The sequence below is a fragment of the Trachypithecus francoisi genome, unplaced genomic scaffold, assembly GCF_009764315.1.
Source record: "Trachypithecus francoisi isolate TF-2019V2 unplaced genomic scaffold, Tfra_2.0 Lachesis_group15, whole genome shotgun sequence".
NCBI classification, from domain to species: Eukaryota; Metazoa; Chordata; class Mammalia; order Primates; family Cercopithecidae; genus Trachypithecus; species Trachypithecus francoisi.
The window spans coordinates 8443771-8471572 of NW_022681460.1; the positions used below are offsets into that span (position 1 = coordinate 8443771).

Below are 27802 nucleotides of genomic sequence, written 5' to 3' on the forward strand. Positions count from 1 at the left end.
CCAAAATTCACACTTCCAGACGCCAGCCAAGGGCCAAGCTTGAACGCAGACTTTTCAGATCATCGCAGTTTCAGTCCTGCTAGAATTCTTTACTGCAAATTTACCTCCAGATTAAGCAGTGGCTTTTGGGTTAATGATCCGTGGATCCCAGAGGCAGCTTCCTTTTGAGGTTTGGGGTAAAGAGCCTCTGTCAAATGGCTCAGTTTCTTTCAGGCACAGCTCAGGTCTGGAGAATTGCTCTGCATCCCCTGCTTTTCTCTAGAATAGTGCATGTGTGCATGCATGAGTGTGTGTGTATGTAGTATGTGTATGCCTGTGTGCTGTGTGGTATTGTGTGTGTGTGTGTGTGGTGTGTTTATGCATGTGTGGTGTGTCTTGGTGTGCATGCCTGTGTGTGGGTGTATGTGTGTGGGGTGTGTTAGGTGTGTGGGGTGTGAAGAATGTGTGTGCACATGTACATATGTGGTGTGTTTGTACATGTGTGGTGTATCTTGGTGTGCATGCATGCATGTGGGTATATGTGGGGTGTGTGAGGTGTGTGGGATGTGTGTGCACATGTACATATGTGGTGTGTTTATGCATGTGTGGTGCGTGACATGCTGTATGCATGCATGCCTGTGTGCGTACATGCCTGACTGTGTGAGTGTGTGGCATGCATGTGTATGTGCACACATGTAATGGTGAAGGAGGCAGGGAGGGAGCACTATTGTAGTCTAGCAGTGGTGGCTGTGAACCCCTGCCCACCTCCCACGGTATTTTCCCCAGCATCTCCTTCAAGGTGGCAGGGCGGCTCTGTGCTGGTTCCTGAAGCAGAGGTGGGCCTTGTGATGACTGATTTAGCTCCTACAACTTAAACACTGGCTTGGTTCCAAACGTTGTGGGTAGTAAAATCACCACAGCCTCTGCCCCCGAGTCCTAACCTTCTGCCTTGCACTGGGCACTGGACTCATACCACATCTCCTGGAAGCTCTGTCCCTCTCCTCCAGCCCTTGATGCCACCCTCCCACCCCCTTCCTTGTGTGTCACAGCTGGGGAGACACCCCACGTCTCACTCTGCCCCTCCCGTGACCGCCTCACTGCTCCACCCATGGTGAGGAGGTCCAGGCTGCCACTTGGGGTTTTCTTCAGGCATCCGATGATTTCCTGAACCCTGAGCCCTGACAGACAAGTCAACTTTCCAACTTGTATCTCCCCAAGCCACTTTTTCCCGTTCTCCCATTTAATTGATAATTAGGTCAGACACAGAATTTTAGGTTGAAATTGAAGGTATTGCTACAATTTAAAAATTCTATTTTGATTTTTGTTTCCAAGTAGATGATCTGAACTTTCTGTTTAGAAGATTTGAGGATCTGGAAATTTGCTGCTTCTAATCCCCTCTGCCCTCTCCCCATCTGCCCTTTTTTTTTTTTTTTTTTTTTTTCTTGAGATGGAGTCTTGCTATATCTCCCAGCCTGGAGTGCAGTGGCACAGTCTCGGCTCACCGCAACCTCTGCCTCCTGCGTTCAAGTGATTCTCCTACCTCGGCTTCCTGAGTAGCTGTGATTACAGGCGTGCACCAGCACACCCAGCTAATTTTTGTATTTTTAGTACAGACAGGGTTTTGCCATCTTGGCCAGGCTGGTCTTGAACTCCTGACCTCAGTTGATCCGCCCCCTTCAACCTCCCAAAGTGCTGAGATTACAGGCATGAGCCACCGCCCACAACCCGATTTCTTAAAATTTAGTCAAAAATTATGAGCCAGTTAAATGGTTGTGATGCTTTTTACTGGTTTGCTTTCTAAGAGGAATGCAATAATTGACACTGATATTTCATGTTAAGTGATCTTCTCTAATTTAAAAGAAGTGTTGCTGTTATTTGAATTTTTATTTCTTTGATGCCTAGGAAAGTTTGCTGAGCACCCCCTCGATGCCAGGCCCTTCTCTAGGTGTTAGGATGCCTCAGGGAACAGAGTAGACCAAGTTGGCTTTTGTGTAGCTGTGGTCAGTAGGGACAGACAGCCCTTGCTCTGTGCTGGGCCATTGCATGGTGGGGTTGGGCGGGACGGTGGTGATAATTATTATGAAGCAAAGGAAGCCTGGAAGGGCAGACAGAGAAGTGGAGCAAAGTCAGGGATGGCCTTTCTAGTAAGGCAGCATTTAACCTCAGCCCTAGGGGAAAGCTACAAGTGGAAAATGAACATATTTGGAGCAAAATGTCAAATATAGTCTTTGTATATTGATGAATATAGTTTTGACCTAGCAGATCCGTTGAAAGGGTCAGGAGGAACCCCAGAGTCTGCAGACCACACTTTGAAAATTGGACCCCACCAATTTCACTATTATGTTGTAATACAAGCGGACATAGTTTAGAAAATGTCTTAAGGAGAATATTTCTATTATAACTCATAGAAGAATATATTGTTGTTTTTTCCCGAAGGGTCCATCTTGCTGGGATGATGTTTTAATTCCAAACCGGATGAATGGTGAATGCCAGTCCCCAAACTGCCCTGGGACTACTGCAGTAAGTACCTGGTCGCATTCACTCCTCTTATTGTGAGAAAATGATAGCATCTTCACTGTTTGCTAGGAAATTAGAGACAAAAATGTCAACTGACTGTTCTTCCGTCTAATAATGTTTACCAAAATTGTTATGATATTCAAATACGTTAATTACATTCACCAAAAATCCAACCTGTGACCCTGCCTTCCAGGGTCGCTTTCCTAGTGACTTAATAATTTTGGGGACCATGTAGAAATGTGTCAATTTTAACTCCTTACAAAGTTACATCCATAGAAAGAAAAGGAAACGTAAGAGAAGGAGAGCCAGTTCAGAGCTTCCGAAAGAAAAATAACAAAAGTATAAGATTCACCTTTTTTCCTGCTCCAGTGATATTTTATATTTATATTCCCCATAATTAAAAATTGATTTTTTTTTCTGCTTTACCTCCTTCTACCTTTCTTTAGTAGTTTTCTGACATAGTGGACTATTACAAAATATAGTATGGGTGGCCAGCTCTGTAATCGAATTACCATCCTCTGTTCTTTGTAATCCTTTCTCTCTTTGCAAGTATATGCCGTATGTTTCATAGATAGCAGATATTTCCTGAAAGAATCCCTAAGCTCTGAATTTATTGTTTGTTTGTTTGTTTGTTTGTTTATTTTTGAGTCAGCGTCTCGCTTTGTTGCCCAGGTTGGAGTGCAGTGGCGCAATCTCGGCTCACTGCAAGCCGCGCCTCCCGGGTTCACGCCATTCTCCTGCCTCAGCCTCCCGAGTAGCTGGGACTACAGGTGCCTGCCAGCATGCCTGGCTAATTTTGTTTTTGTATTTTAAGTAGAGACGGGGTTTCACTGTGTTAGCCAGGATGGTCTCAATCTCCTGACCTCATGATCTGCCCGCCTCGGCCTCCCAAAGTGCTGGGATTACATGCATGAGCCACCACACCCGGCTGCTCTGAAATTATTTTTAAGATAATTTTGTTATTATGGTCATGTTTAACATGTATATTGTTGTATTTTTTTTTTAAACCTCAAAACTCGCTGGCTCCGTGGTAATCTGACTGTATACATTTCCTGAGTTGTAAATACTGTTATGGTGCCAACACAAATGTCAGCGTTAGTTCCCAAACTGTCAGAGCCAGCTGGCCGTTCATATCTTCTCTAAGGAACAGAGTCTGTCAACAGCAACAGGTACTGTGTTTGAGCGAGAATCACTGGAGGAACTTTCTCTCGCCAATCTGCTGGCTGATCGGAAGGATACCAAGATAGCAGTGGGCAACAATCAACAGTCACTGTCCACCAGACTAGGGCTAGGGGCTATGGACAGATTTTTATTCATCTCAATCCTGAGGAAAGAAATCCTGAAGAAAAATAATGACTTGTATGTCACTCACAGATTTTTGAGACATCACATAGTCTTGCCAGTTTCCCACTGGGATGAAATTAAAGTGCGTATTTCCTAGGGTGGCATTCTTAAGTATAATTACATACCTTTACATGTATACAAATGTAATATGTATATATTATAGCATACATAATATGTAGATATAATTACATCTAATAGTGCAATTATATATACGTCTATGTTTCCACAGATACATATGTGTGATACATATATACATACATATAATCTTGCCCTTAAAAACTTGTAGGTACAACCCGATAGGCTTATGCTTACAAGTTTTTAGGGTCAACATTATATGTATGTATAGGGTATACATATATACAACAGTATATGTATAATGTTTGAGTTATATCTGTAACTGAAACTGGGGCCAATATTCACTCTTCCTGTGCGGCACAGAAAGTCCTGGGTCTGGGATGTTGTTTAATGCAGTCGGTCATGAGTTGTAGTCCTGGATACTGGGCTGGGAGTAGCCCAAATCCTCTAGGAACCCTGTCTTTCAAAGGAGTCCTGAAATGATTTTCCCAGTCAGCATTTCAAGGAACATAAACTAACAATCAGAAAAATCACAAAATATATGTGGAAACAAGCCATGGTGAATAAGAGTGAGCAGAATTCAAAACAGTAAAGAACATAGAAATTGAAATCATCAAGGATAGAGTATAAGGATGCTTAATATGTTTAAAAAATAAAGCTGTATAAGACAAAGATTAAAAAAAAAAAAAGAAAACTATTGGAAATATCCAGTCGAGGCCGGGCGCGGTGGCTCAAGCCTGTAATCCCAGCACTTTGGGAGGCCGAGACGGGCGGATCACGAGGTCAGGAGATCGAGACCATCCTGGCTAACACGGTGAAACCCCGTCTCTACTAAAAAATACAAAAAACTAGCCGGGCGTGGTGGCGGGCGCCTATAGTCCCAGCTACTCGGGAGGCTGAGGCAGGAGAATGGTGTAAACCCGGGAGGCGGAGCTTGCAGTGAGCTGAGATCCGGCCACTGCACTCCAGCCTGGGCGACACAGCGAGACTCCGTCTCAAAAAAAAAAAAAAAAAAGGAAATATCCAGTCGAATTAAGCACATACACCTGAAATTCTAGAATTATATATAAATTTTAATAATTGACACAAAGTTTACTAAATGGGCTGAACAGCAAATAAGACATAGCTAAAAAGAGAAAATAGAACTCAGATCTGAAATTGGACCTGAAAAAAAATTATCCTAAATGCTGCCAGAACATAATAATAGATTTAAAATATAAAAGAGAATTTAAAAAACATGGAAGATCGAATTTGATAATACAGTCATTCCTATCTACAGCCATACCACCCTGAATATGCCCGATCTCATCTGATAATACAGTCATTCCACCTATCATTGGAGGATTTGTTCTAGGGCACCTTCCGCCCACTTTGGATACCACAGTCCACAAATAAGGGGACTCGTAGGCTGTCTGAAGCCATCACAGCTGTCACATAGAGACTTTAAAATCCATGGGGCAAGGAAGCCTTGTCCAGAAGCTTCCAGCTGACACCCCTTGATCCCCTTGTCTAGATTAGGCCAATTCTGTGCACAGGACAGTCCGGATTCGCTCCAGGGTAGTGTGGGTGACACTAGAGGCTGCGTTCTTTGATCATGTGGGGGCGGCAGCTGCTCCACCAGGATGGAGAGGAAGGAAGGCTTCTTCCCATCAGCCCTATGGGTGACAACTACCCCTGGGTTCCAGGGAAGGTCAGAAAGTACATCATCACCCCCGAAGGCCTCGCACCTCTGTGGCCCTTGAGGCCACCCCATGGCCCTTGGCACGCGTGCTTTGGACATAGGGTTGCATCATGACCAAAGGCTTTCTCACAAAGGCCACGTTCCTGCTTGCCTCTCAGGTGGGAACACATTGTTCCTGAGCAAGGATAAGGAGGCACGTGCATAGCAACCCTAAGACCATGTCTGGTGTGCACTCTTGAGTGTGTATCTGTGGCGGAATACTGGCCGTGCTCATGAGGCCTATTAGCCTATGAAGTTCCCGGTGACAAATGAAGCTTCTTCACACTCATTGCACTCACCAGGCATCTCTCCAGTGTGAGCATTCATGATGCTTAAGGCCTGAGTGTGGCTGAAGCATCTCTCATAGGTGGCCTCTCCTGGGTGTGAGTTCTCCATGCTGAGTGAGTGGGAACTTTCTCAGCCTGGCTTCCCCAACAAATCCCTTCTGTGGTGTGGATTTTGGAATTCTGAAGGAGGTGACAGCTTTGGCTCCAGGTTTCTTCATCTTCCCTGCACTCAAAAGACCTTTTCTTGCATAGAAGATCCTGGTGCCAAATGAGGGGGGAGTTTTGGACCCTTTCTTGTCATTGTAGCACTTGTAGGACGTGTATAGTTCCTCACACTCCTAACACATATGGGACTTGCCTGGTGAATTTTCTGGGAGTAAATAATGGCTGCTGCTTCTCAAGACCTTTCCAAACACCATGCGTTTATAGGTTCAGAGCTGGGCCTCCCTGTCTTCTCTGTATTTGAGTCCTTGCTGTTCAGTACCCTGGCCCCTCATCAATTCCAGCAGTGTGGCCACAGTGGTTGCGGGGAGCGGGGAGTGGCCTCAAGTCCCAGTGAGGGCTTGAGTTCAAAGGTCTTCAGTATTCTGCGTGGACCATGCTCCTCTGGGCCTAGTAGAAAGCCCCTTCTCCAGGAGAGCAGCCAGCTATGTCCTCAAAGGTCATGGTCCCTGTGCCAAGGTCATTATCTTCCTCACCCTTATTGGAACCTCAGGCTGGGGACCTCCCGGGAAGCAATTCCTGGACCAGTCACCTGATCAGTCTAGTCATTGTCAACATTAAACCCTCAAAGTTAGAGGTGAACCTCCATTGTCTAGTATAACCATTCAAGGGATTGAACTAAAATACAAAATGCCAAATTGGGAGATGGAAAAAAAAAAAGAGGGGGTGAAATATAGGAAAGTGGGACAACTTAAGTAGCACACACAAAAATGGCACAAGTAAAACCTCATGTAACAGAAAGGAAAAGAAATTGAAATGCACTAACTGAAGTTTAAAAGACAATGACTCTTAGACTGGGTTAAAGGAAGAGAATCTAGCTTTACGCAGGTTACAAAAGACATACCTAAAAGAGGTGAGCAGAAAAACAACAAAAGTAAAAGAATGGACGGTAATAATCCAGGCAAGTATTAACTCAAGAATGCTGTTGAAACCATTTTAATTGCACATAAAATAGATTATTAGGCGAGGGTAGAAACATTACTAAAAAAGAGACTTTCAAGATTTTGAGGAAAAATATGTTCAGAATCCCAGGAAAAAGAGACTTTTGAGGTTCTGAGGACAGAAAGATTTAGTAACCCAGGAAGATAAAGCAGTTTAAAATGGTATGATCTTAGTAACATGGATTCAAAATGTACTAAGGAAACATTGTCAGAATTAACAAAATACGTGGATAAATGTAATACCATGGTGGGAGAGAGAGTAACACAGCTCTCTGCGGAGTTGGAGGCTCCTGCAGTACAAGCTTAGGAAGGATGCATCTGATTCATACCACCAGTGAGCCCATGACATCAGGATACAGTCACTTGGCAACTGGAGGATATCAACAACTGATCATGTTTTAGGATCTTAAGAAATTTAAATATCAATAGCAAAAATATAACTCTAAAAATCTGTTACACGTGGACATGCAAATCACTGAGTCAATGTCAAAATCTAAATGGAAATAAGGGAACAAGCCACAATGAAAGGGTACCACATAGCAGATATTTTGGAGTATAGCTAAATTTGTATTTAAACAGGGAATTCAGGATCATAAATACCTCAGAGATATTCTTATCAAGGTAGGAAAAGGAAGCATCATATCCAACTATGTTTTTTCTGCCATATGTAATAAACACCAACTAAACGTCTGTTAAGTAAAGGGACTGAGGGTTACAGGACTAACCATATCAATAGCTAGCCCAAGTTCAGTGCTTAGTGTCAGCTGAACTCTTTCACTCTCTCTTAAAACCATTTTTCTGGATCGCGTTTTCCCAATGCAGCTAAATATAAACTCTGACTCCTGTATTTTCTAAAGTCAAGGTTTTGACGGTATTTTGGACCCTATATAGAATTTATTTTATGTATTTTAAGTTTATTAAAATTTTGAATTTCTATCACTTAGACAAAATATCCATGTACTTAGAATTTAAAATAACAGCATTCCTAATATATTCTTAATTAATTAATATTTATACACTTAAAGATAATCTTAGTAGATCATTTTAAATAGCAGTAAAATTTACGCGTGGTTTTTAAGAGTGCAAATACAAACTTGACCCTAACTCTCTTATAGACAGAGAAACCTGAACCCAATTCAGCTTTATGCTAATCGCTGTTATTTTAGGAGAGAGCCTACTATGTGTTCTTACCTTTTTATAAAAAGAATTCCAGTCAGCTCAAAGGATATAGGCTTGAGATTAAAAAGGGGATGAAATCAATTAGGATTTTCTCCATTAGTGAAACTAATTTGACTTTGGATATGGCATCAGACTTTAGTTACTCTGTGTCAGTCTTCATTTTATAATTTACCTATGATACCTTAAACCAAGCTTGTTCAACCTGCGGCACTGTATGTCACCAACGATAGCTTTGAATGTGGCCCAACACAAATTGTAAACTCTCTTATGAGATTTTTTTTTGTGTGATTTTTTTTTTTTTTTCAGTTCATCAGCTATTTTTAGTGTTAGTGTATTTTATGTGTGACCCGAGACAATTCTTCTTCATCCTATGTGACCCAGGGAAGCCAGAAGATTGGACACACTGGCCTTAAAAACTTCAGAGCAATAATTTGTGTCTGCATCTGTATGGGGGATGTGTATTTCTCTTACTGGGGCACGCATAGACTAAGGAAAACCCCAGAGTCCTAGTGTCTGAGCATTATTTCTGAGTTCTGAATCATAACTTGTAACACTGAGCTCTGTTGTCATCAAACGCTCCCCTCCGGGACCTCTGGCTTTGGCTGTGTTTTTCTGGTAATGAGGAGCCCGTTAACCAACCGCAGGAACCTTGCCTGTTCTCTCACACCTGACAGTCACACAGTAGGGCTTAGGGTGGGGGAATTCCCTCAAATAAAAAAGAAAGAAAATTTAAATCATCTCTTTAAAGTAATAAATGACTTTAAAGGTTATTTCAAATAAATTCTTGTGGAGGGGTGTTGATTTCCTACTGCACAACCTATCATATTTTTTATATATCATATATTTTTGAGAGGCAGAATTTACCTGAAGTGTTATGTAAAATAATAGTTTCTTTTTTAGATTATTTGATTTTGACTGGAGTTCAACTCTTATACATCAAACTTTTTTTTTTCTTATCAGAAGCAGTAGCGTAGGACCTCTTACAATAACTCCAAGATTTATTTCAAATGAAATTAGATACTTAAAACTATCCCCTGAACTGTAATAAATAATGTAACTGTTAAACTCAGTATAATAAATAGAGTGTTTTCATCTTATTCAACATGCAATCTATTTTTCACACTTTCTCCCTCTTAGGCTCAGTATATGCCAACTGGAACATTAGTTTGAATACAAGTTAATATTCATGGTCTGTACCTCTGATTTCATGTTCTTGAGAGATGTTAACTGAAACAAAATTAATAGCAAATACGTCTCCTAATACTGAGCAATTTTGATTTATGTCAGAAGTCATTTCCGTATTTTATGTCCAAAAAGTTTCTTAATCATGTTTTAGTTTGATCAAATTACTATCCTCCAAGGAGTCTGCATTTCTTTTGTTTGTTTTTATTGTTGTTTTAGACTTCATTCGAATCACAGAAAATGAGACTCAGAATTTCTCAGGATGGTTTCATGTGTGAACTGTATGTTTGTTTCTTTGTTGGTTTGTTTTCTGGTATCTAATAACAATAAAAGGTTGGTTTGCTTTTGTTTTTAAAAAACGACCTTGGATTGAAAAGTGTCCCTGAGATAGTCTGACGGTCTTTATTTGCACATGATGGGAGTGGTCTCCATATTCTCATGTTGCCCATGCTTGTCTGCACTGCGTAATAACTATCAGCACAAACATCTCCAAATATATATTTAAGCAATTCCAGCTTTTGTGACCTTTCAGGGGTCCCATTGTGGTCAAAGGGCAACTGGACACCTAAATGTAGAGAGTACAAAATGAAAACAGAGGTAAAAGACAAATGGACTCATTCACTCCCCTTTTCCTTGTGCCCTGGTGTTTGGCTGAAGACAAATGCTCTGCCTGCCCTTACATTGTTCTCCACAGTCATATTTTCTTAATTCTAAACAAAATTGAATTGTGAAAACTTTGAAGTCAAACTCAGATTATGATTGAATGGTGTCTAAGCGTGACAAAGTGTTCTCTGTTGTCTGACATGCAATTTGGGGTGACAAACTAGAAAGTTTTCTTAGAACATTTTTCAAAAACCCGATCCAGCATTCAGACTCAAGGACAGCTTATTTCTAAACCAAGTTTTGAGTACTTGATAACAAAAAGTTTCTTGTTCTTTTTTGAATGGTTAAGGTTAAAATTAGAAGATAGATTTTTTTTTTTTTTTACAGAATTAGTTTAAATCTTACAAATTTGAATCAAAATTTCATTGATATATGAAAATGCATTAGTTGCCCATGAAAAAAAGTGTCCGTTTTTTAAGTGTCCTATAAAAATTAAGGTAATATTTTAAGAACTTCTGAATATCTTTGAGGGTATGAACCCTAACCTCAGTTTAGTTCTCCTTTTTCTGTGAGATAACCATGACATAACTTCTTTTTCATCAAGGCTCTTTTATAACTTGGTGGAAAACTGAATTAACAGCCATCTTCATGGTAGTGTTAAAGACTCCTTGTAAACTGCTACGTGAAAAATTAATCTCCAGAGAAAGAAAACCAGGTGCCGGAACCAGTGTGCCTGTAGCAGAGAATCTGCACATGTCAAATACAAGTGTCCACACTGCTATCACAGAACACGACCTTGGTTTAGTCTATGATGCCATCTTTCCAGCAATATGCAATTTCCAAAATATGTTTTTTAACTGTCAAAGATACTTCTTGCTTCCCTGTTCCAGGAAACTCCTAGTCAAGGTGAATGTCAGCTGTTTTTTACACTTGATGATCTGTTATTCCCTATTCTTTTTTTTTTTTTTTTTTTTTTTGAGACGGAGTCTTGCTCTGCCACCCAGGCTGGAGTGCAGTGGCGGATCTCAGCTCACTGCAAGCTCCGCCTCCTGGGTTTACGCCATTCTCCTGCCTCAGCCTCCCGAGTAGCTGGGACTACAGGCGCCCGCCTCGTCGCCCGGCTAGTTTTTTGTATTTTTAAGTAGAGACAGGGTTTCACCGTATTAGCCAGGATGGTCTCGATCTCCTGACCTCGTGATCCGCCCGTCTCGGCCTCCAAAGTGCTGGGATTACAGGCTTGAGCCACCGCGCCCGGCCTGTTATTCCCTATTCTATAGAATACTTTGCATCATACTTTATATACAGTAGAACAAAATCATGCATATTACTACAACATACTCAAATATGAGGAATTTAAAACCTGTTTATAAACCCCAGAGGCTTCAAAAATCTTATTTCTTCATTTTTTTTTTTGCCTTTCCATAGAATGATTCAAAAGTCAAACGTGTCAGTCCGAGGCTGTATTGATGGTTGCATTGCAGGTTTAGACAAAGGCCCTGACAACAAAGAAACAACCAAGCACTTTATCTCGATTACTCAGAAAGAGGTGTGCTTCTAGACCACTAGGTTTTAGAGTAGGAGAGAGTACATATCGATCTACCGGAGAAGATAGCAATAGATACAAAAAAAGATAATTTCAAATAGATTTATAAATGAGATTCTGAGAACCAGAGCAAAGAAAGATTAAATACTGCTGTAAGCATTCCCGAATGTTTCAATCAGGATGGTAGATTAGACCCAAATGGAAATATCAGGGATTAGAGATGGGAGGTCACTCTGAGATAGCCTCGGTGCAGATACACAGGAGCCTAATGGAGTGAGAAGAATAGAAGGAAGACGTGAGAGTAATGGGCCAAGAGATTGAGGCCTGTTTCTTGGCCGGGAAACAGCCCGCCTGGTCCTTCCAGCAGGTAATTGATGGCTCCCGGGGACGCGTACTTCATCATGCCTTGATGGCGGTCATTAAGAAGCTATCATCTCTCTTACTCAGGTCAAGCTAGCTCTCAAAAAGTTATCAAGAGCCACAGTAAAATTTAGTTTTTAAGATATATGTGGCAAAAATCCTTTAAAGCCAGTTTACCATACTTGAGATTTAGAATGGAAATTATAAGCATATGGAGAATCAAATCACAACTGAGACGATGTCATGTGCTGTTGACCCACATGTGGTGAAACACTCCCTTCCACTAACGTTTCTTGGAGAAAGGACCATAGTTTGGGATCTTCAGATCATCTGAACTTCCTCAAGTAGGCAGTCATCATTCCCCTTAATACTCAGGGCTTAGGAAAATAACTTTGGTGGTGATCATCTTACGTGAGTCTTATTTACAAGGTACAGAGAAAGTGTTTATGTTTCAAGAGTGGAAAAGCAAAAGATCATTTTTAAAATTTGCATCTTTCCATTGAAAGAAATGTAGATAATTGTTGTAACACATTGATTTGTTGTGCTGGTCACTATGCAGAAAACAAAGACTGACCTTCAGGATGTAGGCATCTAGCCGAGTAGAAAAGACTTCACAGAAATCACTGCAATTCAGATTCCGCAGAGCAAGTAAAAAGCTTACCAAGCATTTCTTCTGTGCCAAGCATTAGGATAGAAAAACGAGTATTGAATTCACTGCTTTCATAGTTTGGGAAAAATTGGGGATGGAGTGAAACATGTAAGCAAACGATTTTTATACCAGGACCTAAGTGCTAATAAGGCTGGATGTGAAGGACCGTGCAAGGACTTTCCTGTGAACAGGGCAGAGAAATAACACCAGTTAGTATTTCATGAGTGACATGAAACATGCACAGAAAGTGCTTATGGGGTTCAGAAAACACAAAGGTGATCAAAGAGGACTTCATGGAGGAGGTGAGGCCCAAGGGGTGGGTGGTGGGATTTTCACAGGTGGTGATGTTGGCAAGGTTGGAAACATTTTGTGAGGTACAGGACATGACAGGAATAAAGGAATAGAAAATTAAGGTTGATGCATTCCCTAATCCTACTGGCCACTTGTTCTGTGCCAGACAGTCCACTCAGCTCCAGCGTATAAAATCAACATTCCGGCCGGGCGCGGTGGCTCAAGCCTGTAATCCCAGCACTTTGGGAGGCCGAGGCGGGCGGATCACGAGGTCAGGAGATCGAGACCATCCTGGCTAACACGGTGAAACCCCGTCTCTACTAAAAATACAAAAAATTAGCCGGGCGAGGTGGCGGCGCCTGTAGTCCCAGCTACTCGGGAGGCTGAGGCAGGAGAATGGCGTAAACCCGGGAGGCGGAGCTTGCAGTGAGCTGAGATCCGGCCACTGCACTCCAGACCGGGCGACAGAGCAAGACTCCGTCTCAAAAAAAAAAAAAAAAAAAAAAAATCAACATTCCCTGCTTTGATGGAGCTCTGCCCAGTCCTGATGACCTTGGACTTGTCAAGAAGGAAGATGAGAAAGAAAATAGGATGTTAAGAGGACGTGAAACAGGGCGGCTGCCTGGAATCTACCCTGGGGAAATTAGAGGTTGAACTGAGCTGCACAGGCTGAGCTAGTCTTGATGACTGGGGGTTGAGGACATGCCCAGCAGGGAGGAGGCTCCTACAGGAACCCGGCAGCAGCCAGCAGGGAACTGCTCTGGGAAGCACCCGGGAGGTGGTGATGGCTGAGAAACAGGAGGTGGTGCATTACTTCCTTTTCGTTTGTTCGTTCCTGTTTGGGGGTTTCTACTTAGAAGTTCATTAGCATAATAGACGTAATCTCAGCATGTTGAAGTTGAGGTGTTTTGAAGGCTGAGACAGCAGTTGCGCAGTCCGTAGTGCGGTTGTGGTGGAACGATGGCTTAAGGAACAAAAAGAGTAAAAGAGAATCTTAAAGGGAACAAAAACAGAATATTATTTTGTACAATTTTTTCTGCCTTCCTTGCATCCCTGGCAAAGTGTGAATAAAGGTAAATTAGAATTGGCGTTTCACCTTTGCTAAGACTCAGAACACAACATACAAATGAGGTGTTCATTTAGAACTGGGTAGAGGCGCCACTCTTGTCTTGTATTTATTGGGTTATTAACATCAGCCATCGACTGTTCGTGTTTCTCCAGTGTGTTCCTCAGTGGGAATCTGCTTAGTGGTTGACTGAAATTCTGTCTTTATCAGCAACTCTCTGTGATCTATAATCGCTGCAAATGGATGATCCAGTATGAACGTTTTCCTGCCTTTCTCTTCCTACTGCTTCCTTCTTGTCAACCTTCCAAGAACACCGAGGATCCTTTCTTGTTACCGTTACCTTTTCAAAATATTACAGGGGTGACAAAATGGGTTACTATGTAAAGTGAACTTTGAGACTATCTGAGATTTCATCCTTTCCAAAGGACAATTGAGTCGATAGCAACTATATGCTGGACAATTTGAGAAGCTGGATTGAGAGTTCAGGAGTCTGTCTGTAACTCCTTCTCCTTCTATGTCCATGTCCACTGACCTCTGTTCATCTCCATTTGTCCATTTGTGAAGCAAAGACTGCACATCAGTGAATTTTGAAATGTCACTGATCATTTATGCAGACACAGGACTCAATGAAGCTTCCTTGGCTTTCAAAACTGAAGGATATTCTGTTGGGATCATTTAACTGTATATCTGAAGATTTTTCTTATTCAAAAACGTCTCTATTTTCTGGATCCTAACATTGTCATTTTTTCCTCAGGGTTACTGATATGGTTTGGCTATGTCCCCATCCAAATCTCAACTTGAATTGTGTCTCCCAAAATTCCCGTGTGTTGCTGGAGGGACCCAGGGAGAGGTCATTGAATCATGTTGGCTGGTCTTTCCTGTGCTATTATCATGATGGTGAATAAGTCTCACGAGATCTGATGGGTTTATCAAGGGTTTCTGCTTTTGCTTCTTCCTCATTTTTCTCTTGCCACCACCATGTAAGAAGTGCCTTTCACTTCCTGCCATGATTCTGAGGCCTCGCCAATCATGTGAAAATGTTAAGTCCAGTGAAGTCTCTTTTTCTTCCTGGTTTCAGGTGTGTCCTTTTCAGCAGCATGAAAATGGACTAACAGTTATCTAACTTACTAATTTCTTACCTGCCTTATGGAAATGAACTATTTTAACAATCAAAGAACCATTTCTCCATGTGCTTCCACCATTTTATTAAAACTTATACTGATGTTTACAAGAATTGTAAGTGCCATTAAGTAATTTTATATTAAGCTATTAGAACTCATATTACTTAGCACAATGTACAATATATGAAGATCCTTTAGAGAATCAGTTCTAATTTAGTATTTAATAGTGAGTAGTATTAATTATTATAAGGCATGCATTTAAATGTGGATATTTTATTGATAGAACAATGAAAATATTTTAAATGCATTCAGTGCTTAAAAGGGCTATAGTTCAGCCAGGCACAGTAGGCCATGCCTATAACGCCACCATTTTGGGAGGCCAAGGCAGTAGAATTGTTTGAGCCCAGGAGTTTGAGACCAGCCTAGGCAACATTATGAGACCCCATCTCTCTGAAAAATGAAAAAAAAAAAATTAGCTGGGTACATGCCTGTAATCTCAGCTATTTCGGAGGCTGAGGTGGGAGGATTGCTTGAGCCCAGGAGGTGGAGTTTGTAGTGCGCTGAGATTGGCCACTGCACTCCAGCCTGGGCAACATAGCGAGACTGTGTCTCAAAAAAAGAAAAAAAAAAGGACTATAGTTCAGTCATGAACCATAGTCAGTGCATTTTTCTCCATTTATGCTTGCTTTTATTTAAATAAAAGAAATGTTTACTTCATTTATGTTATTAAAATTCTTGTGAACATCTTGCAAACACATATTTGCTTTTATTTAAATGAAATATATTCATTTAAGTAAAAGCAAATATAAATGGAAAAGAATGCATTGATGCATTGTGAGGTTCATTACAGCTGAATAATTATGGCCTATGGCTCTATGAGAACTAAACCACAAAACTAGAAATGCAGACTACACTGCATGGGGGTGAAGCTTGAGAGCCTTCTCAGCAAGACCCTGTGTTTCCTCTTAGGGAACATGCAGGGTCAGTAGAAATGTTCTAAACAAGTAGCCACTCTAGGATAGGGTATGTCAGCCATACGTATGGGACACACTGTGACTGACACGATCTGTCGATCGCCAGAAAGTAAATAATAGAAAGGTTACCCAAACTGGAAAATGCTTAGGAGTCTACAAAGTCACAATTTCTACAATTTAGGGGCTATAATCCATTAATACTGGTTATCATGCACTGTTTAAATTGTGGTTCCTTAGAAGCTGTGCAATGATATACCGAGAACTACGGGTTAGTCTGATTTCGCCGTATTTTCTTCCCAGTGATCACAACTGGAGTACCTCCTGCAGATTCTGTCACAGATATGACAGGTGGACCTCAAAACACAAAGCAAAGCTAAACTAAACCTTAATAACAACCTAAACCCTTTGAAAAGGTGAGAACCAATCTGTTTAGAAAGAGAGGTAGGGGAATGGGTGGGGACTGGAGGCAATTGGAGCATTAAGAGGAGCTGAAGAAATCGAACACTGTTACTCTCTCCATCAAATAGTGCTTTGTGGCTAAAGACATGTTGAAGAGAGTGGCCACCATCTGGTAAGAATTGCCGTAAGTCCAAATGTTTACAGGTTCAGGAACTAAATTTTAGCAACTCAGTTCTTGAAGAGATGAACTCATGAGCTATCTAATACAAAATAGATTATGAACCATGATGTTCATTTATTGGTTTATACTCTGAGGACAGCTCCAATTCCATGGTATTCATTTTTATTTTTTATTTTTTTGAGACAGAGTCTCACTCTGTCACCCAGGCTGGAGGGCAGTGGTGTGATCTTGGCTGGTTGCAACCCCCACCTCCCAGGTTCAAGTGATTCTCCTGCTTCAGCCTCTCAAGTAGCTGGGACTACAGGTGTATACCATTATGCTGGGTTAATTTTTGTATTTTTAGTAGAGACGGGGTTTCACCATGTTGGCCAGGCTGGTCTTGAACTCCTGACCTCAGGTGATCCACCCACCTCAGCCTCCCAACGTTCCATGGTATTCATATCTTCCCTCTCAGCTGCATGACTTTCCCTCTTGCCCTCTACTCTGTCCTTGTCTCATTCTTGTTGCTTTCTTTCATCACTACTGTTCTTCTTGGGCAGCTCCCCACTAACTTCACTTCCCTCAATGTTACCAAGCAATTCATCCTTGCGTGGTTGTTTAAAAATGTGTCTGCAGGTTCATAAATACTCACATCAAAAATATGGTTCTAGGCCGGGCATGGTGGCTCACCCCTGTAATCCCAGCACTTTGGGAGGCCAAAGTGGGTGACACCTGAGGTCAGGAGTTCAAGACCAGCCTGGCCAACATGGTGGAATCCTGTCTCTACAGAAAAATACAAAAAATAAATAAATAAATAAATAAATAGCCGGGCATGGTGGTGGGTGCCTATAATCCCCGCTACTTTGGAGTCTGAGGCCAGAGAATCACTTGAACCTGAGAGGTGGAGGTGGCAGTGAGCCAAGACCGTGCCATAGTACTCCAGCCTGGGCGACAAGAAAGAAACTCCATTTCAAAAGAAAAAAAAGAAAAACAAGTGATTCTATTTCCCGCCCCCCCCCCCCCCGCCCCACAGACCTAGGTCAGACTTCGTGACTTGTTTCTAAAGAATAGAAAACAGTAGAACTTATGCTGTTACTTCTGAAGCTAAATCATAAAAGGCAAAGTAGCATCTGACTTCCTCTCTTTTGGTGACCTGTACACTAACAGGCCCCAAATAACATTTTAAATGCCCGGGTTTCCTACTGCTTCATGCTGGAGAGACCAGAGGGAAGGGCCACATGGAAATGGAGAGAGATGGCTGAGGAACCCAGGTGTACCAGCTCCCAGCAGTTTGCCTTTGCATCGACAGCAACCATGTTTGGGAACAAGTGAGCTTTCAGACAATTCCACCTCCCAGCTTTTAAACCTCCCCAGCTGTTGCCAAGCAGAGCAGAGGCAAGCAGTGCCCAGCAAATGCTGCTTAAATTTAATCCTGTTTAAATTTACCAGTAAAATTAATTTTAAAAAACTAAAAAATATTTAATCTGCTAACATTTGGGGTGGTTTGTTGAACAGCAGTAGATGACGGGCACACCTTCCACAGTGTTCTCCATGATCAGGCTATTCTACAGAAGACTATACACACTTTGATATATACATCTGTCTGTCTGTCTGTGTGCATATATGTGTGTGTACGTCATAGTTTTATTGAAAGGGGGCTCAAATGTGGAACAGACAATGAGAATTGTTTAGTCTGTGTTGCTATAAAGGAAGACCTAAGGCTGGGTACTTTATAAGGAAAAGAGGCTTTTCTGGTTCACAGTCCTGCAGGCAGTACAAGAAGCATGGCACTGGCATCTGCTTCTGGGGGAGGGCCTTGGGCTGCTGCCACTCATGGTGGAAGGTGAAGAGTAGGTCATCTGGGCAGAGGTCCATGGGGAAAGTGGAAATGCGAGAGAGGAGGAGGTGCCAGGCTCCTTTCAACAACCAGTTCTCAGGAGAACCAACAATGAGAAGTCTTTCACTCCCTTGAGAAAGGCACCAAGCCATTCATGAGGGATCCGCCCCCAGGATCCAAACATATCCCACCAGACCCCACCTCCAACAATGGGGATCTAATTCAACAGAAGACTTGGTGGGGCTGAATGAACCATATCCAAACCATAGCAATGATCAGCGTGTCCGAAGTAGAGTTATGTGATCTTTAAAGAAGTTCATTCAGGCTGGGCTAAAATTATTTCTGTATTTAAAGTATATCTTTGCATCAAATGGTGTCAGAAAAACAATAGTAAGCATTTTTTTTTTTTTTTTGAGACGGAGTCTCGCTCTGTTGCCCAGTCTGGAGTGCAGTGGCGCGATCTTGGCTCACTGCAAGCTCTGCCTCCTGGGTTCACACCATTCTCCTGCCTCAGCCTCCCCTCCAGGGACCACAGGCGCCTGCCACCATGCCCAGCTAATTTTTTGTATTTTTTTTTTTTTGGTTGTGATGGGATTTCACAGTGTTAACCAGGATGGTCTCGATCTCCTGACCTCGTGATCCACCCGCCTCGGCCTCCCAAAGTGTTGGGATGACAGGCGTGAGCCACCGCGCCAGGCCAGGAAGCACTTTCAAGTCAACTCCTCCTCTTAGTGGTTACTAAATGCACAACTTGCTCGTGCCCAAGGCATTGAAACGAAGTTATATATCTATCCAATGTAATCCTATCATGTCTACCTGTGGTTATACCCTGGTCTCTTAGATTTCTAAGTACATATTTTCCAAGTCAACATCAGTGACTTATTTACAAATGATTTTATCTGATGGTTTATTTTTCTGTAGTTTTCCTCTAAAAAAGGCCAAGCTTAGTATGTAGCCTAGTAGACAATAGCTCAGACAGTAGACAAACTTGATTTGAACTTTTATTATGGTACTTACAGGCTCGTGGCCCCAGATGAAACCGTTGTAACCCTAGGAGCATCCACATTTTGATACAGATGTATCAGTGACTATTGTACAAAGCTGTTTTAAGCATTATCTGATAAAGGGTATAAAGTGCTTACTTCAGAGCCTGTCATTGTAAGTGATCAATAAATTGTGGTTATTATGACCATAGTTGTTATAATTATAAGGTGTTGACTTTTACTAGGTTTGATTTCGGAAGGTGGCATTCTCCAACCTTTTCCACAAAGACTGCAATCAATTTGCCATAATTTGTATGCAGTCGATTGCCATTTCTACAAATAACATGTATTCGAATTAAGTGGTTCTGGCAATAACTTTGTAGCAAACTGTAACATTTATAATTTTCTTAAATAAAAATGTGCTTAATTTGCATTTTATATAACAGATTATTATGATATAGATAAAAATCTATACCAGTTGATCTGGAGGAAAAAATAACATGGTCATAATGGCTTAGGAAAAGCTTTATTATTGGTTTCTATTTTTTTTCAGAACTGTGTGCCAGTATGATTATTGCCATAGTACCACACATTTTTAAATATCATACTAGATGTGTAATTTAGAACTATTATACCTAATTTTCATTGAATTATTTTCATAATAAATGTTGCATTTTCTGATTATAAAAATGTAATATTGGCGTAAAAAAATTAGCCAACATACTTTCACGTAAACAGGAGGGTAAGGCTGGCTGCAGTGGCTTATGCCTGTAATCCCAGCACTTTGAGAGGCTGAGGCGGGCAGATCAGAAGGTCAAGAGAGTGAGACTATCCTGGCCAATATGGTAAAACCCTGTCTCTACTAAAACTGCAAAAATTAGCTGGGCATGGTGGTGCACGCCTGTAGTCCCAGCTACTTGGGAGGCTGAGGCAGGAGAATTGCTTGAACCCAGGAGGCAGAGGTTGCAGTCAGGCGAGATCGTGCCACTGCACTCCAGCCTGGTGACACAGCAAAATTCCGTCTCGAAACAAGGAAGAAAAAAAAAAAAAAAATCAGAAGGTAAAACCTCTTGCAATCAAACCATCTGGAGATAATCACTGTTAACACTGTTAACCCTGGATGCATATTCTTCCAAGTCTCTTTTCCATGTGCGTGTGTGTGTGTGTACACATGAAAATACACAGACACATACATATACACTTGTTTTTGTGTCTCAGATATTATTTTATAACTTGCATCTTTTACTTCATGTAATGTGCTCATTATCCATATCAAGAGATACAGGTCTCTACGAGCACATCTGGTGATTGATCCTATTTATTTTGTTGAAGAGTCTTGCATTGATACGTTTATAGGCTGCTCTACATTTCATTATAAAAACAGCACATTAGTGATCTTCCTTAAACACATCTCTAGTAATTTGTCTAGTCACATTTTTGAAATATAATTTTGGGAGTAGAGTTGCAAAGGGCAAAATATTTTACATGTAAAGTGTTAGGGTCCTTAGTTCCAAAAGGTCTCCGGAAAGCTTCCGTCAATTTCCAGTGTCCCCTAAACTACATGTCAGTACAGTTTCTTTGCATCCTCTAACACTGGGTGCTTTTATTCTTTTTAATTTTTGCCAATTATTTAGGTGAAACATGACATTTTATGTAAAATTGCCTTTCTCCAGTTACTAGGAAGCTTGAGTAGATTTTCATTATTTATTGCTTACTATTATGGTTATTTTCTTTTATTATAATTGCACAGTATAGATAAACATTTCTTACAGTAAGTATAAGGAATTATTTCTTATAGTTTGTTTCTTATGACCATTTCATATATTTTTATATGAAGCCATTTCTTGTCATACATGCTGAAAATATTTTTACCAGTAAGTAATTTAATTTGCAGGTCTTTTTAAGGTGTTTCAAAATTATTTAAGATGTCCAGGCATGGTGGCTCACGCCTGTAATCCCTGCACTTTGGCAGGCCCAGGCGGATGGATCACTTGAAGTCTGAAGTTCCAGATCAGCCAGGCCAACATGGCAAAACCATGTGTCTACTAAAAATACAAAAAATTAGCTGAGCATGGTGGCAGGTGCCTGTAATCCCAGCTATTCGGAAGGCTGAGGCAGGAGAATTACTTGAACCTGGGAGGCAGAGGTTGCAGTGAGCCAAGATCCTGCCATTGCACTCCATCCTGGGCAACAAGAGTGAAACTCTATCTCAAAACAAACAAGCAAATAAAAAATTATTTAAGATAGATAGATAGATAGATAGATAGATAGATAGTTTTTTTTTTTTTTTTTTTGGTTGAGACGGAATCTTGCTCTATTGCCCAGGCTGGAGTGCAGTGGCCAGATCTCGGCTCACTGAAAGGTCTGCCTCCCGGGTTCATGCGGTTCTCCTGCCTCAGCCTCCCGAGTAGCTGGTACTACAGGCGCTGCCACCGCGCCCGCTAATTTTTGGTATTTTTAGTAGAGAAGGGGTTTCACCGTGTTAGTCAGGATGGTCTCCATCTCCTGACCCCGTGATCTGCCTCCTTGGCCCCCCAAAGTTCTGGGATTACAGGCGTGAGCCACCGTGCCAGGCCATATTGTTTTCTTTATAAGGTTATGTCTCTGTGACCATTTTTAGGAGGATCTTCTCTACACTTGGAGATATTTGCTGAAAATCTTTTCTAGTTACAGTTTCACTTTTTACAATATTTAAATATTTGATTCATATAGATTTTATTTTAGTGTGAAGGGTTTCTATGAATCTAATGTTACTTATTTCTCACCAAAAATCTACAAATTACTTTTTCCTGCATCATTTATTGAATAAAACATATTTCCCCACTGACTTGAAATAAATCTCATCTTTTTATTAGATTAACCTCGAGGGTCTTATCTTTCAAGTCTGTTCTGTTCCATTCCTCTGCTCATTCTGCCTTGAAAACTATATTATTTTGATCCCTCTAACATTTAATACATTGTAACATATTTAATATCTGCTACAGTAAATTCTCCAAATTGCTGTCACATTTTCTTTTACTAGTCACACAGATTAATTTTTCCACATGATCTAGAATATTTTATGAAGTTTGAAAATAAATTAGATGGACTTGTTTTTAGTATCTAAGTTAAGCATATCATCCTGGAGAAATATGGATGAGAGAATGTAGTTTAAACACAGATCATATAATGCCAAGTTATATCTTATTTTTTAGCTTCCGAGCTGTGTCTAGAAAACCCAGCACCCTCAAAATTAATTCTTTAGTTGATATAGTTTGGATATTTGTCCCCTTTAAGTCTTTAGTTGAAATTTAATCCCCAGTGTTGGAGGTGGGGCCTCGTGGGATGTGGTTGGGTCATGGGGACAGATCCTTTATGAATGACTCCTCAAGGTCATGAGTGAATTCTTACTCCATGAGTTCTTGCAAGAGCTGATTGTTAAAAAGATCCTGGTGTCTCTGTCTCTCTCTCTCTCTCTCTCTCTCTCTCTCTCTCTTCCCCACCTGGGCCCCTTTCCCCTCTTTCTCTCTGTCTCTTTCTCTTCCCACCATGTGATCTCTACATGGTAGACTCCTCTTCACCTTCTATCATGAGTGGAAGCTTCCTGAGGCTCCTAAGAGAAGCAGGTGCTGGTGCCATGCTTCTTGTACAGCCTTCAGAACCGTGAACCAACTAAACCTCTTTTCTTTTAAATTACCCAGCCTCAGATATGCCTTTATAGCAATGCAAAAGTACTAAGACATTAACATTTATATATACATAGTGCAAGCTCTCGACCGTTACTCCTCGTGGACCAGCAATTTGAAGTTATTAAATCATAATTCTGTGATAAAAGGTTAACATTCCATATGGGCTATGGTTTTCCTGACTGAAAAAGGTAGAGTCTTGGACAAAGTTAACTGGGAAGAATCTGTTCTCTGAATTATGTGTATCCAGTAGGTTTCAATTGGGATGAAGTATGTTGAATCAGTTAGGGTTTTTAAAATTATTATTTCTATTTGATTTATAAGGCTACTTAGAGAACTGTGTTAACAAAATTAGTACCGAAGTGTTCTTTATCATATTGAATTTTTCTAAGCCTAATATCTCCTTGCAAGTATTGTATAATTTTTGTCGGTGAAACTTTACACAAAAACAGATAGGCAGGAAGGAAATGAATAATCTACAGGAAATATACTTGTTTTTACTTGCCTCTACCTCTTGTGGATCAATTTATGAAGACAGCAAAGTATAGCCCTAAAGGCACTGAAGCAAGAAACACCCAGGTTCTAGTTATTTTACCAACACTACTTTTTGGGTGACCTTGAAAACAGTTTCTGCACTGTTAACATAGGGAATAATAATAGCATCTTCCATAAGGGTTGTCTTCAGCAAGCTCTCAGGTGCTAAACATAAAGTAACTAATACAGTACCTGACACATAGTAGACACTCTATATTTTGGCTGGTTTTATATATATACATATATATATAATATATATATATACACAATCAAATGACCCTGTGAGAAAGGCCAGTTTTGTGTATAGCTTTTAAAAATGCATTCTATTTGCTGCTCCCCTTTATTTTTCATAACTTTCAAACATTCTGATACTCTATTCCCAAACATTATGTATACTCCATTGTCTGAATTGATTTAGTGAGGACCTGCTACACCAAAGGGCAGCGTCCACGTTATAATATTTCACAGGGCTAGGTCAGAATTCAAAGACACACCCTTTTTATAATTTGCATGTTGATTCACGCATTCTACACATATTTGTTTTTAAGGCATAATTCTAAATTCTGGAGATTAATAAACAAGATAGAAAAGACAGAAGGAAAACATACAATGAACAGTTACATGAGTGAGCAGCATAATTTCAGTTGATGATAACTGACAGTTTTCCAAATGCCTGAAAATTAGTTGTATGATAAAAATGTCTGAAAATTAGTTTTATGATAAAAAAGGATTTCGAAGACAAAAGCTAATTAATTAAAAAATCATGCTTTAACTACAAGAGAACCTTTGAGAATGATTAGAACTCAGGAACCTGGCTTCCTATTCTACCTCTTTAAAGAGATACTGACCAAATTCCCCTAGGAAATGATATTTTGGGACTAGATGATCTTTAAAATTCCTTTAAACATTAATTATCATTGATGTCTATTATTTTTAAAGAAAAAGCATATTAGTTATAACTGAGGTACATATATATAAGCACGCATTGTGAATTACAGAGCATAAATTATGATAGTTGACCAATGGTGTGCATTCCTTATAGTACATGTGTAGCACATTTTAAGGTTTAACACGTTTAGCAAATAAATGTATAAAAGTAAAAAATTCCTCTTCCAGTTTCCTGTTCTTCTATGCCAACAAGTTTTTAAGACCAAAGGTATCAATGAATGTCTTCCGTGAAAAGAGATGTTTCAGAAGGGTGAAAGCCAGTCATATTTCTGTAATGTAAACACATTGTTCTAAACCCCAATATACTCGAATATGATCCATGGTCAGCACTTGTAAAGTGCTGTGAAAAGTGATGGAGGCGAGATCATTCATAACATATGAGACAGCTGATAGAGGAACCAGTATCTGGAATAAAAGAGACAGAAAGATTGGGCAAGAATTCTCTAAACCAAGAATAAAACAAGAGTGGCAGGTTAGGGGAAAGCCGGTAGCTCAGAGAAATTGAGTCAAGCTTCTTGGATATTACAGTCCCAATCAGGAATGTGATAAAACATCTTGGAGAGTACTTCAAACATGCAGCTTTCTTTATTTTGTCATATTTATCTCTTGTTGGATCGCATGTGGGAGCGTTGGGTTCATTTCAATGGAAGAGTGATGAGGATACCACTGTAAGGGTGGTTTTTCATTCTGCCACACATCACAGAGATGAGTCATTGTCTCTTAGGGTTTTCTGGGACTTTCAAGACCCTCTAGCCATGCTTTCTCTGGAAAAGCAAGACCTTCTAGCCATGCTTTCTCTGAAAAAGGAACCAAGAGCAGTGACCATTAGCTATACTACAGAACCTTGACACTTTAACCTCTCTCAGCTTCACTCTTTTCATCTATATGAAGAGATAATCATGCAGTATTTTTAAGGAGAAGGAATGAGATTATATATGTAAGATATCCAGCACATAGTAGCTAGCAAATGTGACATTATTTTGTCCACTCTAGAGGTGGTTGACAGACAAACTGGCCTTGGTTGCAAAGTGGCCCCCAAATTTATGCCAGTGTAAGGACATCTGCCTCAAGATTCAGACATGTTTTCTGTTTTCTCCTGATTTTAAAATGTTCTCTCCTTCACTCCCATCTCTGCCTTAGAATTATTTTTCTATAGAACAAAACAGGTATGGTTTTTAGAGAAAAGTGTATGACTAGGTAATCTTATGATCATACTTGCCTTGTTTTTGCTTGGTGGTTTTAAAATATTATTTTCATTGTTAAAAATAAAATTCTCCAAAGAATGGTGTGACAGTAGCAGAAATACATTTACGCAAGATGGCTGATGGATATTGTAAGGGGAAATGAATATACTTTTTAAATATAAACATTTAAATGAACCCTTAAGAAACTCTGTGCTGCTTGCGCTGTCGGCTGAAGCTGTTTGAAAACCTTGCAGCATTCGTAGGGAGCTCTTATGAGCCAGATAATATTGATGACACAGTTATGTTTTATCCATGAGTACAAAGGCAACCAGAGGGTGTAAACAATTTTGAATTTGGAATTACAGCTGAAGTAACTAGAACATTACTTCACATGTAGTTAGTACATCAACTAACTGGGTTCTGACTTACCTTGACATGGTATTTCTTTCTGTTGCCTGACTTCATATATCCTTAGGACATGCAACAATCCACAAAAAAGTGACTCTTAGTTGGGCACCATGGCTCACAACTCTAATCCCAGCACTTGGGGAGGCTGAGTGGGGTGGATCACCTGAGGTCAGGAGTTTGAGAGCAGCCTAGCCAACATGGTGAGACCCTGTCTCTACTAAAAATACAAAATTAGTTGGGCATGGTGGCGTGTACCTGGAATCCCAGCTACTCAGGAGGCAAGAAGAATCACTTGAACCTGGGAGGTGGAGGTTACAGTGAGCCGAGATTGCGTGATTGCATTCCAGCCTGGGCAACAACAGCAAAATGCTGTCTCAAAAAAGAAAAAGAAACAAACAAACAAACATACAAAAAGTGACTCTTTTGGCAGCCTTTTAAATATAATCTTACTTTGCATCAAAATATTTGTAAATAAGCTTTGACTATAAATGCTATTCTCGCCTATGAGAGATAAAAAACGGATTAGATGCTGAGAGGGGTGTGGAGGATGGGACTCAACCAATAATGACAGAGTACCTTCCATACCCACAGCAGCAGATGGACACTCTGGGGACTTATTTCAAACATGCAGTCTAATTTGAATGATAACATAGATTCTTGCAAACATTTGTTATCATTAAAAAAAAATAGGTGAACTTGGAAAGATGTGTGCAGAAAGAAGCCAAACTCTTTCTCACCCTTCCTAGTTCTCTAGAATTCTCCTTCTCAGGCCTTGGAGGAGATCCGAGCTGGACTCCTCAGCTGTATTGTTTATTTTCTGGTATCAAAATGTCTAGTTGGCCAATATCAAAGTGTAACTTATGTAATGTCAACTTCTTCCTCTCTCACCACTCAGTCTTATCTTAGAGGAGGAAACGCGCAATAGTTTCTTTTTAATTTCTCTTCTTTGTTCTCTCATTCTTCCTTCCCCATTTACTCCTTTTGTGGCTCCTCCAGAATTAGGGTGGAAGAGCTGGAGTGAGTTGAGGAGAGGTAATGATCAGAAACAGTATTCATGGACTGCACTCTTGAAGAATGTGCTCTTGATAGAGATGTTTTGTTAATTGTCCAGGAGGGTGTCCATCACCTGTACATCCAGAAATTCTGGTACCTAGAGCTCTCTCCCTGCGGCCCTCTTAAAGCTTCTTGCTCCCTTGTCTTCAGGGTATGAGCCCAGGGTCTCAGATCTCTCATGTCATTCTCTGTAAGTGCCTAGGACCAATGATTCTCAGAGTTAGAGCCTCTGCCCAAATTCTGAGATAGCAGAAAATGTTGCACTTAGAATAGAGAGTGTGCTGGGAAGGGTTTTAGCAAGTGCTGGAGAGGCCTTAAACCATGAAGCCTGGAGGAAGGCTTGTAACTGTACAAGGTTTGTAAAAAGAAAGCTTGATTCCAGGAAAGGAAGGGGCTTCATGCAAAGGTGCAAAGACGCAAATCACTGTGACATGTTACATTCATATTAAGAAGATCAGCCAGATGAGAGCATGAGGCAGCCATGACTAATGACAGTTTCTGAGATCTTTCCAGTAACTGGGGCTGTTTTACATTCAGAGTGCATCTAATTCCCAGCAGTGATTTCTTCAATGGAGATG

The 27802-nt window shown here is 40.6% G+C and overlaps 1 protein-coding gene across 2 annotated transcripts in view; it reads left to right on the top strand.

Annotated features, from left to right (window-relative positions):
* The window catches only part of PRKN (parkin RBR E3 ubiquitin protein ligase), a 1404897-nt gene that overhangs the window by 687880 nt on the left and 689215 nt on the right, over nucleotides 1-27802 (top strand). For both annotated transcript variants that reach the window (XM_033234273.1, XM_033234272.1), the window contains exon 5: nucleotides 2416-2499. In XM_033234273.1, coding sequence (XP_033090164.1) covers nucleotides 2416-2499 — 84 coding nt within the window. The remainder of the gene's footprint in view (nucleotides 1-2415; nucleotides 2500-27802) is intronic.